At 40.6% G+C, this 17,754-nt stretch overlaps 1 protein-coding gene across 5 annotated transcripts in view; it reads left to right on the forward strand.

Annotated features, from left to right (window-relative positions):
• Window positions 1-17,754, forward strand: part of RLF (RLF zinc finger) — a 41,107-nt gene that overhangs the window by 9,687 nt on the left and 13,666 nt on the right. For 2 of the 5 annotated variants that reach the window (XM_015649261.3, XM_015649262.3), the window contains 2 exons: window positions 1,614-1,695; window positions 10,741-10,873. The exons of 1 other annotated variant lie outside the window; for it this stretch is intronic. In XM_015649261.3, coding sequence (XP_015504747.1) covers window positions 1,614-1,695; window positions 10,741-10,873 — 215 coding nt within the window. Of the gene's footprint in view, window positions 1-1,613; window positions 1,696-10,740; window positions 10,874-17,754 lie in introns of those variants that run through there. 2 more of the 5 variants (XM_015649263.3, XM_015649264.3) reach the window with 2 other exon arrangements.

Below are 17,754 nucleotides of genomic sequence, written 5' to 3' on the forward strand. Positions count from 1 at the left end.
CATTAACCACAAAGTTTGCAAATGTGTTACTGGGTATAGAGTCTGTGTGATATGGATGAAAACAGACCTCATACCTAGGGATTTTCTTAGTTGTCTGGTTTCTTGGTTTTTTTTGCTTGGGGTTTTTTGTTGTTTTGTTGCTTTTTTTTTTTTTTTAAGTTTTAGGGTGTTTTGTGTTAAAATAGAGTTAAGGTGTTTTGTAAAGTATTATTAGCAACTACCTGGGTCTAAACATTTGGGCTGGTGAATTAACTTTTTCTGTCAAGCTGGAGTACAAGGCAAAACAAAGTCCTGATTATTTTATTAAAATGAGACCTATGACAGTAGGAATATCTGGTGGTCCTGTTGCCAGCTTTTTCATCGTCAGCAAAGTCTCGTGCCTAATGGTGTGAATAATCTATTTCAAGGAACCAGGATTGAAAGTGAACTCAAACGTATGAAATGTGGAAAGGATGGTCAGATACTTATTCAGTATTCATCCATTTGGTCTTGTTGGTCTGCATGACTGCTGAATCTGGCTAAAAATGGAGTAGGCATAGCATTTGGTAGGTGACTGTTCAATGCATTTATCAGAAGTCAGGAGGAAGTTGGACATTCTTTTTGAGTACTCAGCAAATCTGAAACTCATGTTTGTTTTATGGTCATCTCTTCCATTTCCCCAAGCTCAATTCTGTCGATCATAAGACTGAATGTGTTACCCTGTCATTCTTCTATTTAATATTTGAGAGAGGATGTTTTGAAGAAAAAGTAGCAGGAGTTGGAACTATCTAACAGTGTAGATATAGCAGTGATTAAGTGTTTTCTTATAGGTGGTGTCCTAGATTAGTTTTTTTTTCCTTACATTGTCATGATTTATGAAAATGCTTCTGCTGTAAGTCTGTGAATCTCTAGGCAGAGTGTCATGGTTGACACTTTTAATTTGATTAGGTCTAATTGTTTAGTAGGGTTTTAGGCAATCCATATGCTCTGTACAAGGTTGGATAGCTCCTGTTTGAGAGCAAGATAGGCAGCAGTCCTACCATGGCAGGTTGCAGTTTGTGCTGTAGGTATTGGAACGCTCTCCCAGTTGGTATCAAAGGCTCATAAGGTGTTTCCAGGTGCTGATGCTCCTCTTCACAGATCTTGTTTGGATCCATTCTTGTGCTGATGCATGTGGCTTCTGTCAAGATGTTTCTCAGGGGGTCTTTTGTGGCTGTCAGTGCTGAAGTGTTGAGTTAGGTGAAGCTGGCTTTCATTCTCCCTCTAGGCAGAGACGTGCTCGACTGCAGTGAACTTTATTTAGAATGGTCATTAGGTTTCCTTTGGGAAGAAATAATGGAATTCTGTATTGTAATGTTCCTGAGCTACATTGAATGGACTATCTTGTATGATAAGAGTAGCTGCAATCTTAAATTAGAGGTTGTGTGTAGTGAAAAGGAGCTCTGTTTCCCTATGATGAATCATGCCTGATTTACAAGCTGTTTCAGACCTTTAATTGATTTGCACAATATAACATGTTTTATTGTTACTGTCATTGCTTATCTGAATACTAAGTAGTATGTGCCAGAAATGTTATTTGATATAACAAGAGAATGTGTTCAGGTAGCTTGTTTACTTGCCTTTTGCTTTTCCAGGAGTTGTTTTGAGCTACTGCTTTCAATTCCTGAAAGTGAATTGCCACATGAGGTGTGGTTAGGATTCCATCAATCCATTCAGGTAAGTGTTCTGGATTTCTTTTTTGTGATTTACATATTTCTTTTTAAAAAAAAGGCTGCAGTTGTGTTCCTTCTCTTCTACCCTTCCCCTGAGTTCCACTTGTCCTGCATTGCTGTTACCTAGGCAGCGAGAATTTCTAAGCAGCAAAAGTCTAACTGCAGCAACTCCCATATTGGGAGTCTGAATGCCCAACGGCATATTTATAACCACACGGTTGATGGCAATTTAAGCAAGAGAACCTTAGTAAGTCTTGATTGAATGATTTGTATGAAAGACAGACCGAGTTAAGCGATTTAACAGCTCTGAAGGATTGCTTTGATGATAAAAGAGCTTTTGTGGAGGTCTGAGTGGCAGGTTAGTGTCTGTACCTGATTTGAGAGGGATGGAAATGGTAGGACAGGTCTTTAGTCCACTAAAACACTTAGAAGTGTTTCTTTACAGGTGGTGCTGAAATAAGCTCATACTTCAACATTCCTACAATCAAATCAAGATGGCTAATATAGACTGTATAGGAAGAAGAGAAGCTTTCTGGGTTTTAGTCTGGCGGTGGTACCTAGCTGTCTGCAGGAGCTGGTGTTCCTAATGGAGCTGAAAGACAGGAGTGGTATTGCTGTATTTGTATTGATGGGCCCTTCCAGGGCCAGGGAGTGCTCTGTTTCTGCTATTGCCTGTTCTGGCTTTAACTGTGACTGGTGAAGTTGGAGGCTAATCTCAGTTGTAAGTTACTGAAGTGAAGACCTTGGCGGGAAGTGAGCTTAGACCTTGCAGCTATCTTTATCACAAGACCTTATTCCCCTTTGGCTGGGGATTTTCTCAGTCTCTGAGGCTTGGCTATTGCTGCATTAGCTCTGAAGATGCTGGTACTGAGCTTCTACTTTTGTTTTCCCGGCAGTCAAGGAAACAGGAGGTGTGAAAACTTTGTTTTGTGAACATGAATAAGCCTGTCACTTTAAACTGAGAGAAGCAATCTAGCAGAACTTTGTAGTCCTTCTGGTAGTGGAAGGGGCAGAGATGGTCTGTGCTTGAGTAGAGAAACCTCCTTTTCCTGAAATACCATGGAATATTTATTATCATGGGAACCCTAGAAACAGTTGGGTGTGGCATGTACTTGGTAGTAGAAATGCAGTAGGTACAGTTTAAATCCTATGGCCTCAGTGGTGAACAGGATGCGTCTTTCATTTTGAGTGCATGGGTCCTGCAATTCCCTTAGTGACTGTAACAGCACAATGAACATTGCAGCACTCCAGAGCCAGGTTTGAAGGTGTAGCAGTTCATTTTGACAATGCCCAGCTATGCTATTTGGCTGTTAGCCAAAGTCTGTGTCTGTGCTCCCAAACCCTGCATTTGTGGGGATGCCACAGATAAGGGTGGTCAGCCACAGTGTCATCTTTTATGTTAGGGTTGATGCAAGACATTGAAACTTAGTGTTCCAAAGTAGCTCTTTAATTTACTAGTACAGTCATTTAGGGTAAAGAGGAATGAATCAGAATCACAGAGTACCAGGTTGAAAGGACCTCAAGGATCATCTGGTCGAGACTTTCTTGGACAAAGGCAGGGTCTAGACAAGATAGCCCGTCACCCTGCCCAGCTAAATCTTTAAATTGTCCAACATTGGAGAATACACCACTTCCCTGGGAAGATTACTGCAGTGGCTGAATCTTCTCATTATGAAAATTTTTCCTTGGTTGTTCAATCCAATTTCCCCAGGAGTAACTTGTACCCATTACCCCATGTCTTTTCCATGTGAGTTCTTCTAAAAAGGGAGTGTTCATTGATTTTTATAGCTACCCATTAAATACTGGAAAATGATGATAAAGTCTCCCCTAAGCCTTGTGATCTTACCTTACACTAAAAGGCAAATATGTTTGTAACTGAGATGGCCTAGACCTGAAACAAGATGTTCTCTCATATTTGGAATATTGGAGGGCATATGCCATCTTTTTTCACTATGGCAGAGTTACAGTGCAGCTCTAAAAGTTGTTAGCTTTTAACTGGAGAGATCTGCGAGGAGAGTTCTTGTTACTGAGTTTAGTAATTTCTGTGATGTAACAAATATGTGCATTTCTAGGATTTTGAATTGATTGATGGAACTTTGACACCTCTGTCAGTAGAGAGCAGGTTTTCAGTCTCTATGCTGAATATGTTGGAAGGGAGCTGTTAAATTCCAGTGGTAGAAGGATGTGATGTCCCGCTCTAAAGAGGGATGGAGCATCCAAGATTTGTAAATGCTTGTGGCCTTAAGAATCCACAGAAGTCAGGGGATACACAAAAACTATTTTATTAATAAATTACATGCTTGGCATGGAAATTGGTATGTTAGTGCTTGACCTGCTGTGTAGGCACACAGAGCAGGTGGGGGTTGGATAGAGGGGTATGGTAAGAAGAAAAAGAACAAGAGAGAAAGAGATCACCAATCCTGGTTCCAGTGTTGGTCCAGCTGATGGGATCCTGGAGCTACCACCTAGGCTTATTAGAGGTACCATTTTATGGACAGGTTTCTCACTTAGTATGCACATTAGCTACACAGTCCAGTTTTTCAGACCCCTCTCGAAATGGGCTGGGGGCTTTGGGGGTCTTGGGTGGTCTTGATCCCCCTGCTAGCATCCATTCTCACTTCCCAACTTCATTCTTGAACTTATGCTGGCATGTGTTGTGCTCATCTCCAGGAGCAAGAACAAGGATGTTTTTCACAGGAAGTGCTGTCCTACATGCACATGGCCTCTTCTCCAGCCACATTTTGTTCTTTCTCACAGTGTGTTATTACCAATTGTCCTTGGTTATTGGCAACAGTCCTTGTGTGTTATTACTGAGAGTCCTTGGTTGGGTCCTCAGCATCTCATTGTTGGTGTTTGAGACATACATGTGAGCCCTTATCTTCTGGGATTCTACAAAGGCTGGCACAAGCTCAGATCTCTCATGTCAACTTTTAGAACTAAGGGGAAATTCAAGATATGCTTCTGCCAGGAGTTACTAGTATTTGCTTGGCTTTTGTAGTGACTTTTTGAAACTACAGCTTCCAAGTTTAGCACTCATCTAATGCTCCCCATAGTCCAGATTGTGAACTGATTAAACATGGTGGTTTTCTGGAAGCTTGCTGAAGAGAGGTTTGTGAACTTCTACAACAGGTGTTTCTAATAAGATTTTGAAGTAGCTCTCTGGCAGAAGTATGAGAATGCTTGTAGCCTGCTTTGGAGTACAGTAGGAACCCACTTGTCACCGCAGGAGTATGTAAGGCATATGAAGGGCAATAGAGATCTTCAAACAAGAATCACTTGTAGGCTGTCTTGTAGGTTTTAAAGCCTGTGTGTGACTGTGTGATGTGCAGCTCTACAGGCAAATCCAGTAGGAAAGAACTGCAGAATATTATGTTAGCACATGCCCAGGTCTGATGGTTGTGAATGTGGTTACTGCTTTCCTAACAAAATGGACATGTGTAGCTTTAGAGGACTATAACTCCTAATATGGGAGGTATTTTTCTGCCTGCAGTAGTTGTTGCTCTGTAACAATCTGTGTGGGTAATAGGAGTCAGTGAAACTTCAAATAAATTTCCATCCCAGGAATGTTAAAGGTGAGAGCTTGCATTTCAAAGCATCAAGGTGTGGAGACTGCAATAGACTTGAAAGTAGAGTGTCACTGATGTCCAGTTTATATACAAAGTGTTGTCAAAATCTTTCTTTGGTGACTGAACCTGTTTGTTCTGGTATCCTAAATACTAGCAGTCACTACCTGAGTCCAGTTTTCCTCATCCCTAGGCAAGATCAGAGGCAGCTTGGGCAAAGTGAAAACAAGATGTGAGATTGTATGACAGGAGTCTCAGCATGGATTTATTCAGTGGCAGCAAGCAAAAAGATGCAGACACAAGTGGGGAAATGCTGTAAAATATGAGTGAAAGGATTGGGGTAGAATTACAACAGGGCTCTTGATACAAGTAAACTCTTGGTCTGGGGGAGGGACCCAGTGGAGAAGTGCAGTGTGGATTGATATAATCTAGTCAGGTGAAGGAGACATTCAAAGACGTCTTTAGTGAGAGCAGGGATGTTGTTCTGGGTATTGAATGTTGGTTGTGTAACAGGGTTGCCTTCAAGCCTTACAAAGAGCATCAATGCTTTATTTAGAAAAACTGTGAGTTGAGGATGAGCATAAGCCAAAAACTTTTGTGAAGCTGTAGTAGATGCTGATTGCTCTAAATTGCCAGGACTGGAAAATCCTGATGTCTTCAGTAAACTGTTTCAAGGCTTGTCTTTTCTTTTGAACTTTGTCCATAGGCTCTTACTGTATTATTCTTTCCTGACTTTATTTAGAATGAAATGTTTTATGTCCTGCTCTTTAGAACCTGTTTATGGTGTTGTCCTACCTTAATGAGGTCTGTATACATAGATGTTGCATTGAGCTTCTTCAAAGACTTTTGATGTATTCGTAATACATTTTTGCATATATTCCATTAATATTAGCTTTATATTCTTCAGCAGGTCCAATATGGTTCAGCTAAGCACTGCAGTGGCAAGCGAGTAAACTGACAGTGGTTAATTACTTGTGCTACATATGTTGGTCAATTTTATATTTGGTATTTTGGTGATACACTGAATCTCAAACACAGTGCTGACTCAGCAAATTGGCTTGCTTGTATCGAAAGCCCGTTCTTCCTCATCTTCTTAGGTCCTTTCAGCCCTTAATACAGAAGTGCTGAAATGTGACTGATCCCTATAATTGGACTGGGCTCTGCTGGCTCTGTACTGCATCCTGAAACCCTCAGATTGGGGATCAATCTATTTGATCTTCCCAATGCTATTGGGAAGACATTGTTTGTTGGATGTCTGGATCATTGGATGTCATAATCTGAGGGTCAGTGGTATTTTCAGTCCCTCACCTGTCCAGGTTGTGTGATTTTTAAGGGTTTTTTGTCAGCCATATTATTCCAGTTGTCATGGCAGATAAGTGAGCTGATCTGGCTGTTTCTGTTTCTTTAGAGGCCATGGCTTCTAGCTCCTCAGTGCTTAGATCAGTAGTTCCACCCCTTTCTAGGGCATAACAGCTGTGCTGAATGCCTTCACAGAGCTCAGTAAAGCTCATGGACAGTCTTCCAAGTGAAGTTTAAACTGATAGGCTCTTAAATGCTGATGTTTTTTTGGAGTTAGTCTTTGACCTGCTCTACACTTGAGACTGTGAGGTTAATGCTGTAACATTAATGTGAGGGAAGAGACTGCATCATGGATGCTCTGGCAACCTGTTGTCTTGAAAAGACTTAATGCTGTGTGACATGTAGTTAGGAAAGGCCTAAAGTAGAGATTGTTAAAATGGGCTTCTATTGATTTTTTTAGGTAAGATCCAGTAGCTCTTCTACCTGCATACCTGTAGATGTTTACTTAATCATCCTCAAGACTGAGGATAAAATAATATACATGGACTTCCAATAGGAAATAACTGCCAGTTACAGAAAGTGGGCTGTGGTTAGATATTTCATGGATGCAATTTTAGAAGAGTTTATTGTTCTCCAGTGATGTTTTTAAAGCTGTCTTGAGGCTACAACTTGAGCATCTTTTGGCAGTACCATTGTGTTAAGCATTGTGTGTCATTCACCTGGCTGGTTCTATTGGCATGCCATTTAGCTCAGTGTAAAGTGGAGAATTGATCATTTTAGTTTTAAAAAGCAAAACAACAAAAAAAAAATTCCTTCTTCCCTGAAGGTCTTCGTGGTGAGTTTTGCTCACTGTTCCAGCTTGCACTGAAAGCAAAGGCTTGAGAGGAGGAACGGCTGTGTGAGCGTAAGATTGCTTAAGTGATGTTCTCAAATGCTTAAACACGGCCTGAAACCTTTGTCAATCACTCAATGCTGTTAGCTAGGAGCAGTTTGAGTTCTGGTCAAGAGCATGTAAAGTCTGTTGCATCATTAGGGTCCAGCTGTGACACACCAAAATTACTTCTGACCTTGTGAGTACCATTGCAGACTCAAGACCAGAAACCAGTCATTGCAAGCATCCTATTTGGCTATCTTTGCATCTGCTAATTAGCACCAACTCCTCTACCAATATCAGCTCCTGGTTTTTGAGGTGGTCTTACCAATAACTCACCCACTAGCTTTACTGCCTTTATAATCATTTTTAGAAGTAGTGTGGTCTTTAATGATTTTAGTTAGCAGGTTGCTGTGAGCTAATAGTTGGAACATGGTTACAACAGTTATCTAAAAATAAAATTAATTTTGGGCCAATATCTACAGAAAGTCTTTGGTGTACTGCTAAGGAAGATGAGATTTTTAAAGTTGTCAAAACTGCTTGATAGTTGCATTCACCTATGAGACTTCTAATTTTATGGTCCTTAGAAGGTGGAAGTCTGCACTACAGTTCTGCATTTGGAAAGAACTAATGTGTGGTTTTTTGCTCACTTCTAGTGTTGGTTTACTATTTTTCTTGTAGTTGGAAAAATAGGGCAGAAGCACTGAGTTCAGTGAGAGAAACTCAGAAGCACTGAGTTCCACAAAGTGTGTTTTCTGACATAGTTTGAAATTTCAGTGTGTTGAATCTGCAGCTCTCTGAAGGTTTCTGTTGTAGCAGAGTTATGGAAGAAAGCTCAGTTACCTGATCCACCTCTTCACTCTGAGTCAGAGGGCTTTCTTAAATCAGGTTGCTTAGCATCCTGTCCCACAAATATTGTCTTTAAGAAATGGAAAATGCACAAATTTTCATTAGTCCTTTCAAAATGAGATAGTTTACATGTGGAAACACTTCCTGCATACACACTTACAGAATTTCCTTTCATGTGACTCTCTTGCTAGACAGCTCCAACTACTTTCTGGCAACATAGGGAAGATAAAGACAGCTCAAAGATTTTCCTTTTCACCCTCTTTTCTGCAGCTGGTGGTTTTTGCTGGGTGTGCATCACTATGGCAAATGAATTGTACAGGACAGTTGCAAACTAAGTGTTGTATTGCAGTAGAATTTATTTCAAAAATGCCAAATGGGAATAACCATTCCAGGAATCTCTTGGTTATGCTCTGAGACTGTTCAGCACAGCCAGCCTTGTTTACAGTAAGAGCTTACTGCTGACCTACACTTACAGACCCTAGAGTTCTGTGGTGCCAAACTGGAACCCAGCCAGCTGGTCACCAACCTGTTCTGATACTTGGGGTGGTACCATGTGCAGCACTTCAATTTGCCTGTGCTGAGTCCCTGTCAGTGATGTTCTGTGTTGAATGTCCTGGTGGCTGCCTGCCCAACAGTGTCAGCTGCTCTCCTGGTTCTGTATAACCTGTGGGCTGGCAGATAATGCATGTGCTTTGTCCCATTATTCAGACAATAAATGTGTTAAAAATACCAGCTCACTGTTGACCCTGAGAAGTGCTACTGAGAGACAGCTGCCAGCTGGGTTCTGTACAGTTTGTCACAAGCCTTTTAAGTCTGGCTATTGAACTGGTTTTTTTATCTGCATTTTTGTCCACTTTATTTTAACAATTTGGTTTTCAAGACAGTATGGGGAATTGTGAGAAGCCTTGCCAAGTATGACTAATATCATCTACAGCTTGTTACCACAGAAGGTAGTCAGATTACTGGATGTAGTTTCCAGGAGAATTTGTCCCATGTTCTTTCAGTCAGGCTATGCTGACTGACCTGTACTTCCAGGGTTTCTTACTCTTGGTGATTTCTTCAAGTCACTAGAAACCTTTCTTCAGTGACTATAACCTTACAGAGCCTAGTACAGGACTTGCAGTGACATCTGTAATCACCATCAACACTCTTGGCTTCTGTTTGATACCAAGGATGCTAATGTGATTCAGATCTCTTCTGTCATGCTGATTCATGCCTCTTCCCCACCTCCAGCTCTGCCACTGTTGACAGGGAGCAGGGAGGCCTGAGTGCAGACCTTGACAGGAAAACGTGAAGCAAAGTTACAGCTCCTCTCCAGTATCTTCTGTTACTCAATGTCCTGTTGAGTTGTTCTCAAGCTTTCCTTGGTCTTCCTTTTCTCAACCAAGTGAGGAAAACCAGAGATCCACATGTCTGTCAGCTTGGCCCCTAGAGCTTTGCATTTCCTCAGTGTGGTGTGATTTGTGTCCAGGTGTGCAGCAAGTGATGATAGTCTGAGAACAAGCCTTGACAGCTTCTCTGCAATATCACACATCCAAGTTCCTGTCAAGCACCAAACCTTGTGAGACATGGAGGCTGATTAACAGCTGAGGATTGTGAATGCTTAGATAGGAGTTTATAGTGGTAACTGATAGCTTGCTTTGTTTCCTTTCTCCTTTCCCTTCTGGCCTATTGCATTAAAGGCTGCTTATAGCTGGAAATCCTGTTTATTTTAAAGGTGAGCCAAGACATGATGTTACTTTAATTTCATGACTAGTGTAGGAAGATTAGCCAAACTATGGAGTACAGTAATGTCCATTTCTAGCATCAGGGATACATTTGGTGCTACCTTAGCAGCTTGCACAGAAAGATAGAGAATATGCTCTACTTTTTTTTTTTTGGACATCCCTATGCTGCTTCTGAGATCTGCAGATCATTAAGACCTTGTGTTGCAGAACACCTCCCAGTGTTCTTTCTCCCCCTCTGAGATTCATGGCTTTCATGGTTCTCCAAGTGAATTGACTGGCTCATCTTCAGTGTTAACACTAAATGTACAATTTTAGACTCTTACCATTTTGCTACTCATTTTGAAAACTATTTAGTCTTCTGAGTTTTTCAATAGCATTATATGCTTTTATATTGAATTATCCTTTGTCTTTTATACAATTCCTGTTATTTTTTTAATATATACACAAGTACATGAAGAACCATAAAAATTGCAGAAGAGTTACAACTGCAGAATAGGCTTTTTGATTTAAGCCATGTCAGTCAACTCAGCAGTCTGAAACTGGAGTTTTGCAGTAGGATTAGAGAAGTGAAACGACATAGGACTACTAAAATCCCAAAGCAAATTTGTCAAAGCAGTAATGACTGAGAGGAATAGTGTAAAAGTACTAAAATGTAGTGAAATATTAGGATAGATAATGTAAAATTACACTGGCTTAATTTTTAGCTAAGACTTTTAATGACTTTTTTTTACATTTTATAGGATTCACATGATGCTTTACTGGAATTTGGGAATAACAACCTCCAAATATTGGTGGATATCACAAGGGAAGGGGTATGGAAAAATCCAGTTCTTCTTAAAATTCTATCCCAGCAACCAGTAGAAACTGAGGAAGGTAAGAGTGTGTTTTTAGAGATGATGTGTTCAGAAATTACTTGGGGCAGTTTTGGTGGGTAAGCAGCGATTTGAAGACAGAAGAGAAGTTGCATTTTAAATTGTATTGTGCAGTAGTGTTCATATGTTGCTAAATAATATTTATTTATGAAACTGTCTCACTGGCATTTTGAATAATGTGTCCAATTGTACAACCAATGCATCTTTGCTTGGACTGTACTGTCCATCAGTTTGACTATTTTGAAACTCCATTTTGAAAAAGAAGTATTTCTTTTTCCATTAAAAATACAGAAATTTTTCTTCCTGAGGTGGTTTGTTTCTCGTAACTCTGTGCTTTTAAATGTTTTCCTGAACTCTTCACGGGGAGGAATTTTCTGTGTTCATACTTTTCAGAGGCATGAAAGGAAGGGCAGTGTGGAGTGTTAATGGCTCTAGATTGGGAGGCACTTTGTGTTTAGACTATGGAAATAAGATGTCAAATCAGAAACTGCTGAGGGGTGAGGAAAAGGAGGTGCGAGTGTTACTTTATATAATATGGTCTTTCTAATGTCTTCTATTAAATTCTTCCTTTACTCTGATTTTTTTTCCCATTAGTGGTACCATTAAGTACATGTAGGTATATTATCTGTTCCATTAACAGTACACTAGACTGCAGTTTACCTCTGGTAGTCTAAAGTTAAAAATAATACAGAAGGGAAGAAGAGTTTAAAATAAAGTCTTAAAAATTAAAGGAGAACAAAAAGGTATTTTAAGTTTCCTTCTATAGCAGAATCCTTTGTTCTGGCTTTGGGTAGCCTCTCTTTGAGTTGCAGTATGTCAGTATTTTTAATAAATAAATATAAATGTGTTACTGTTATTGAGACAATATGTTGTTCCCTGTGCTAAAAAAAGAGCAGCCAAGTTGGACTTCTGTCTTCATTAGCTTTCATGTCAGGTATTAATACCATGGCAGGAACATTTGAACTGTTGTGATTTAAAATTGGCTGGAAACATTAAGCCCCACTCAGCTGCTCCCTTTTCCCCCACCCCTTCTGGTGAGAGGGAAACAAGGGCTGAGTTAAGAACACTTTGCTTGAAAACAGCAATGAGATAAGAAAATGAACAGTGGCAGCAACAATAGCAATAACAGCAGTTTATAAAAGAAGATGATTACATTCAAAAACACTCTCTGAGAAACTCCTACACTATGGCCACAACAATCCCCTGCAGCACCACAGGCTGGGGACAGAGTGGCTGGACAGTGGGCAGGCAGAAAGGGGCCTGGGGTGCTGACTGAACATGAGCCAGTGGTGGGTCCAGGTGGCCAAGAAGGCCAGTGGCACCTGGCCTGGATCAGGAATGGTGTGGCCAGCAGGAGCAGTGCCAGCTCAGCAGGGACCTTGTGAAGTTCCAACACATCCAGAGGGCAACAAGGCTGGTGAAGGGGGAGTGGTTGATGGAGCTGGGGTTGTTTAGCCTGGAGAAAAAGAGGCTATGGGGGAACTTTTTCACTCTCTACAGCTTCCTGAAAGGAGGGTGTAGGCCAGGTGGGGGTTAGTCTCTTCTCCCAGGTTGACAGAATGAGACCACAGTCTTAAGCTGCATGAGGGGAAGTGTAGGCTGGACATCAGGAAAAATCTGAAAGAGCCACTGGGCGCTGGGATGGTCTGCCCAGGAAGGTGGTGGAGTCACCATCCCTGGAGGTGTTTGCAAACAGGCTGTATGTGGCACTCAGTGCCATGGTTTAGTTTAGAGGTGTGAGGTCATAGGCTGGACTTGATGATCTCAAAGGTCTGTTCCAACACAGTTAATTCTGTGATTCTGTGACATTCATCGGAGCTCTTCTGCACAGGTGCATTCTTAGTTTGTCTGGAATAGTCCACAGGCATGCCTAAAGAGTCTGAATGTGACTCCTGTACTACACAAATCTGGCAAAAGCACATTTCTTAAGTGTTAGATATTTTAAATAAAGGATACTTCTGCAAAATTGAATATCTGCCTAAAATATTGCTTCTACCATGTGTGCATTTGTGGCAATCTTGGAAACCTTGGTTTGGTGTTTTTGCTTGCTTTCAGGGTATCAAAGAGCAGATAAACTGAGAAAAGTGGCCTGTGGACATGTAGCATAGCTGCTTAGACATAGCTAGGTGATCTTTCTGAGCTGAGTGTGTCCTCTTAGCACTGAAGCAGCATGATTTAGGTATCGGTTGAGTGTTTTCAGCTAACAGTGCAGGGAGCAGTGAACAGTAGCAGAGCTCAGTGTGATATCAGACATGGAGAAAGACAGTGAGAGCACTATGTGAGAGTGCTGTCCTGTTCTGCTCTATTCTTCTGGCTTGCAGCAAGTACTGTGAAGGTGGTAGATATTAATAGCATTATTAGTAGTGGAAATTGGAAAATAGGGGGATGGGATGGCAATATTTAATAGCTATAAATACTGTAATTATTCAGTAATTAAATAACTTAGTGTCATTACATTACAGGGGATGGAAGGGATTTTATTTGGTGGTTTTTGGTTTTGGTAGCCTTTTGGAAAACTAAAGTACAGTGAGGAGGTATTGAAGATTTCCAGGGAGTTGTAGGAAAAAACATAAGGCTTTGAAAGATAACAAAGGACACAAAATTCAGTCTTGTGTAGCTGCTACCAGCTATCCAATAACATTTCAAATAAATCAAAATAATGGATATTGTGAGTCATAAAACTTTAAAGTGATGCAGGAGAAGAGAAGTAGTCCTGTGAGGAACAGGGGATTGGACTGATAATCCTGATGGGTCCCTTCTACCTCAAGATATTGTATGATTCTAAGTAGATTGAGGCCATATGTATTTCTCAAAAGGCAAGATTTATATTCCAAACTTGTTACCCTACACTCTGGTACAAGGCAAAAATGAAAGCTTAAAGAAATCCTGTTCTCTATGCCATTGTGACATGGAAAATATTTTGACTCCTAGATTGTGCTGCTAATGTAACTGGTTTATCTTACTGATATCACCAGACAAATGTGATTCAGTGACTACAGAAGTTACTGCTGACATACAAACTGATCCATGAAGCTGTATGATAACATATGTTATGATTAGTAAAGTTCTGATTTTGTTTTACTTTTCTTTGCTCAGTCCTGTCTTTCCTCTATGCCAGGCAGTCAAATGCTGCTGTGATTTTATTTTGCTTGCAGAAACTCTGAGCAGATGGAATTAGTCTCTTGGCCTTGTGTAGGACACAGTTGGAATTGGTATTAAGCAACTATCTCTAGATGTCTACTAAATTAACAGAATCATTTGTCACATTCAGAGACATATCAAGTAAATACTACTTTCTGTAAGAGATCACTGATGAGTTACGGTATTTGTCTTCCTTCTTTCATTTATATCACTTCTTTGATTTGTATGAAGTTCTGTGCTAGCAAGCTCCATTTGATAGAAGTAGGAGGAATCAAAATGTACTTCCTGCAGGTCCCAGAGGGGATGGCAGCTCTGCTTTTAGGCTTGGGAGTAGGAGCTGCAGTGCAATGGATTTTCAGTTGCCTTAGTCAAACTGCCATTTTATCCTTCAGAACAGCAGCAACTTCACAAAGTGTTTTCTTTCAGTTATCTAAAGCTTAGTTTCTTTGAATAGTTTGTATTTCATGCTTTTTGGGGTTTTGTGATGAGTACCTGAAAAGCATTCCTGGTTTTTGCTGCTGTGAGCCAGATGTGAGAGTAGCTCAGTGTGCCTAACTGCAGGTAGTTCATGTTAATGATCATCAGGTGCCTACTTGAGTGAACAATCCTGAAGGTATGTCAGGTTCCTGCCTTTCTTGTTTAGAGTTTTTCGTTTTAATTCTGGTTTTTAATGCACTGGCCTGGAAAAGGAACTGACATCAAATATAAATATAGCTTACCAAATTTGTTCCAGCAAAAGTTTCATAGCAGCTTGGGTTCTGTCTGCTGCTTCTATGGCTGTTAATAAATTGCACTGCCATGGGCTAGGCTGGTTGTTCCTAATTTTCACTGTCAGCTGTTGAGGATTGTTGTTTGGGGCATTATCATTTGCTTGAGGAAAGGGCTTTAAAAGAAAATAATTTCAACTTGTGCCTTTTAGGTGACTAAACAATACCAGCATCTTGATGGGACCATAACTGATGCTGTTCAACAGTTGTGACTTCCCACGTAGTTGTGCCTCAGGCAGCTAGCTTTAATACTCTGATTCCAAGACTTCCCCCAACTTTTGTCTTAACAAACGTACCCTGAACCAAGGAGATTGGGGTGAGCTGGTTGCTGAGTGCAGATGAATGCCAACAACTTGGTATGTCTGTCTTGAGGAGATCTGATTTGTAGAGAGCTGGGATAACCATCCAACACACTGCTACTGTATATATATAATATACAGTATATTATATATGTATATATAATATACAGACCTCAGTGTCAGTTGTGTGTACTTAACGTATGTTACTGCCCTTCAGCACATTGTCCTGTCTTGTTCCACAGGGATTTTCAGCAGGAATGCTCACCCCAGATGCTGTTTATCTGGAATGTTTATCATAGTGAAGACAGAGTCTTCCCATGCTCTAGTGCCATGCATGCTTTAGAAATGTTGTATTCACAATATTGTGGTGTAGCTTAAGTTATCTTTTCACTGCAAGTGTTTTGGGTGAGAGAGGAATCTCTTACTGCTACTTTTTCTCCTGGCTTAAGAGGGCTCTTAAGATATGTGTAGAGCTTGAAACTGCACTGCCCTTTTGGCTAAAGGGTCTGAAAGAGGAAAGAATTGCAGGGTGTCTGCATTGATTTTTATAGAAGCTGTTCTAGTCTTGAGATGTTTAATAGAGCACTATGACAGAACACATAACAGCAGGAGATCTAGGAAGAGAAGGAACAAGAAAGCCTGTTCATGGACATGTATGGAAATGTAACAGATTTAGGACTGACTACAAAATTAGGTTCTCTGAGGGAAAACAACTCTCCTCGTTTTGCTGTCTATTCCTCAGGTTTTGTTCCTTTTTCAGGAAAAGGAAATTTTCCACTTTAGAGTAAAGCTAAGTGCTAAGATAGATGTCTGACTAGTGACTCATTTCTGAATTTTGCTCCTACCACCATCACTTACATCTGCACGACAGAGGAGCTCAGTTTGTCATCTGCCTCCTTTGCAAAATTCACTCTACACTCCCTTAGGTGTGAAAGAATTGGCCCGAGGGCAGGGAGCTGCCAGCCTTGGGCACCGTGTATTTACTGACTACTCTCAAAGACTGCAGCAAGTTAAGACCCTCTTGTGCATATTGGCAGAGCATCCACCTCTATCAAAGTTTCTCTCATTTGTGCTGGAAGATAAAAGTGTAACTGGTAAATGGAGAATGTTTTATTTGGATGACTGCAGGTAGTCTTAAAATACTTCCCGTGTCTTGACTAGCTGGCTCTGACACATTAGTAAAACTTCATTTATGCAGTTGCCAAGTGCATGTCTAGCTGTGTAAACAAGAGGAATTTAATTCTTAGAGGAGGTAAAAAGCTTTTTACTAGTATGTTCTTTATTCCTCTTATGGACCTGAAAAAAAGAAGTATTCTCTGAGCCAAGAGGTGTAGAAATAGGCATTTACAGAATTGCTTTCAATTGCTTGTGGGCACTAAACCCCGTTCCTGCTAGGCCCATGAATAGCAGTTCCACTTGGAGAGGTGACTGATCTGATGCTGGGTAAGCCAGCTTTCCGGGAGTTTTCCCTCAACAGTGATCTCCTGGCCATCTGTTGTGGTAGCAGTCTCTTCCATCAAATATCCATATTGAAGCACTGTTAGCTTGCCTTGATAAGTATTCAAGCACAGTGTCATACAGATGCAATTTTTAAGGCAGAGAGGAGGCTTGTTTCCTAGCAACTGGAGATCTTACTGCAGGCTGCCTCTTGGTCAGGCAGCTCTTTTTGCTTTATCCATTGAAGTTCCTTTAATGTGAAGTATCAGCTGGGTCAAGAGTTTAATGCTCAGAGGTTTTTCCTGTAAAAAACAGAAACCATTACCATAGACTTAAATGTGAAATTGATTCTCTAATGGACCACTAAGCTGATTCCTGCAGAATACAAGTTTCACTACAGGCATGTGGTATGTACCTGGCACCTGAAATGAGTTTTCTGTTCAGGTGCACATCATGAGTTTTCATGATGAGTTTCATCAACTAGTGTAGTGTCCGTTAGAACACACTGTTGTTTATTTAAGCAGTATTTTAAGTGCAGAAAGCATGAAAAGTTTCTTGTTTTGTGTTAAGTGCAATCCTCTCTTTTAGAAATTTATATATCAGTGGTTTCTTAACTACCCATTTTGCTGACAGATGCTGACAGATTGGAAGAGCCATTGAATAGAAATATCTTAAGTTGTTAGTCTAAAGCCAGCATTCCTTTTTGACTAATCCAGAGTCTCTTGCAGGCACCAGAGGTAACTGATTGACTACAGCTGCTGCAGAACTATTCTGGCATGTGATTTATCAGAATGGCTCATGCATTTCCATTATTTCTTCTACAGCTCATCAGCTTGGTTCATATGCATTACTACACGTAGTATAAGAATGTGTTGAACTGTTTCTCTTAGTTCATAAGAGTCTTTTGAATGATGTACAGATCTGGAGACTCGTATCAAGGCTTTGTCTAGATGTTTATGTTAAGCTGGAAATAGCACCACAGATATTTTGAAGCATGTGATTTCATCGTGTTGGTTTTGCACAGCCTGGTTTTTGGTAGCAGGGTTGAGGCATGGAGGTGGCTTCTGTGAGAAGCTGCTGGAAGCTTCCACCATATCCAGCAAAGCCAGTCCCTGATGGCTCTGAAGATGGAACATGCTGCTGGCCAAGGCTGGGCCAGTTAGAGATGATGGTGATGCCTCTGTGATAACATATTTAGGAAGAAAATCAAAACAAAGTGGGGGCAATTTGAATTCCAG

The sequence above is a fragment of the Parus major genome, chromosome 23 (genome assembly GCF_001522545.3).
Source record: "Parus major isolate Abel chromosome 23, Parus_major1.1, whole genome shotgun sequence".
Taxonomy (NCBI): Eukaryota; Metazoa; Chordata; class Aves; order Passeriformes; family Paridae; genus Parus; species Parus major.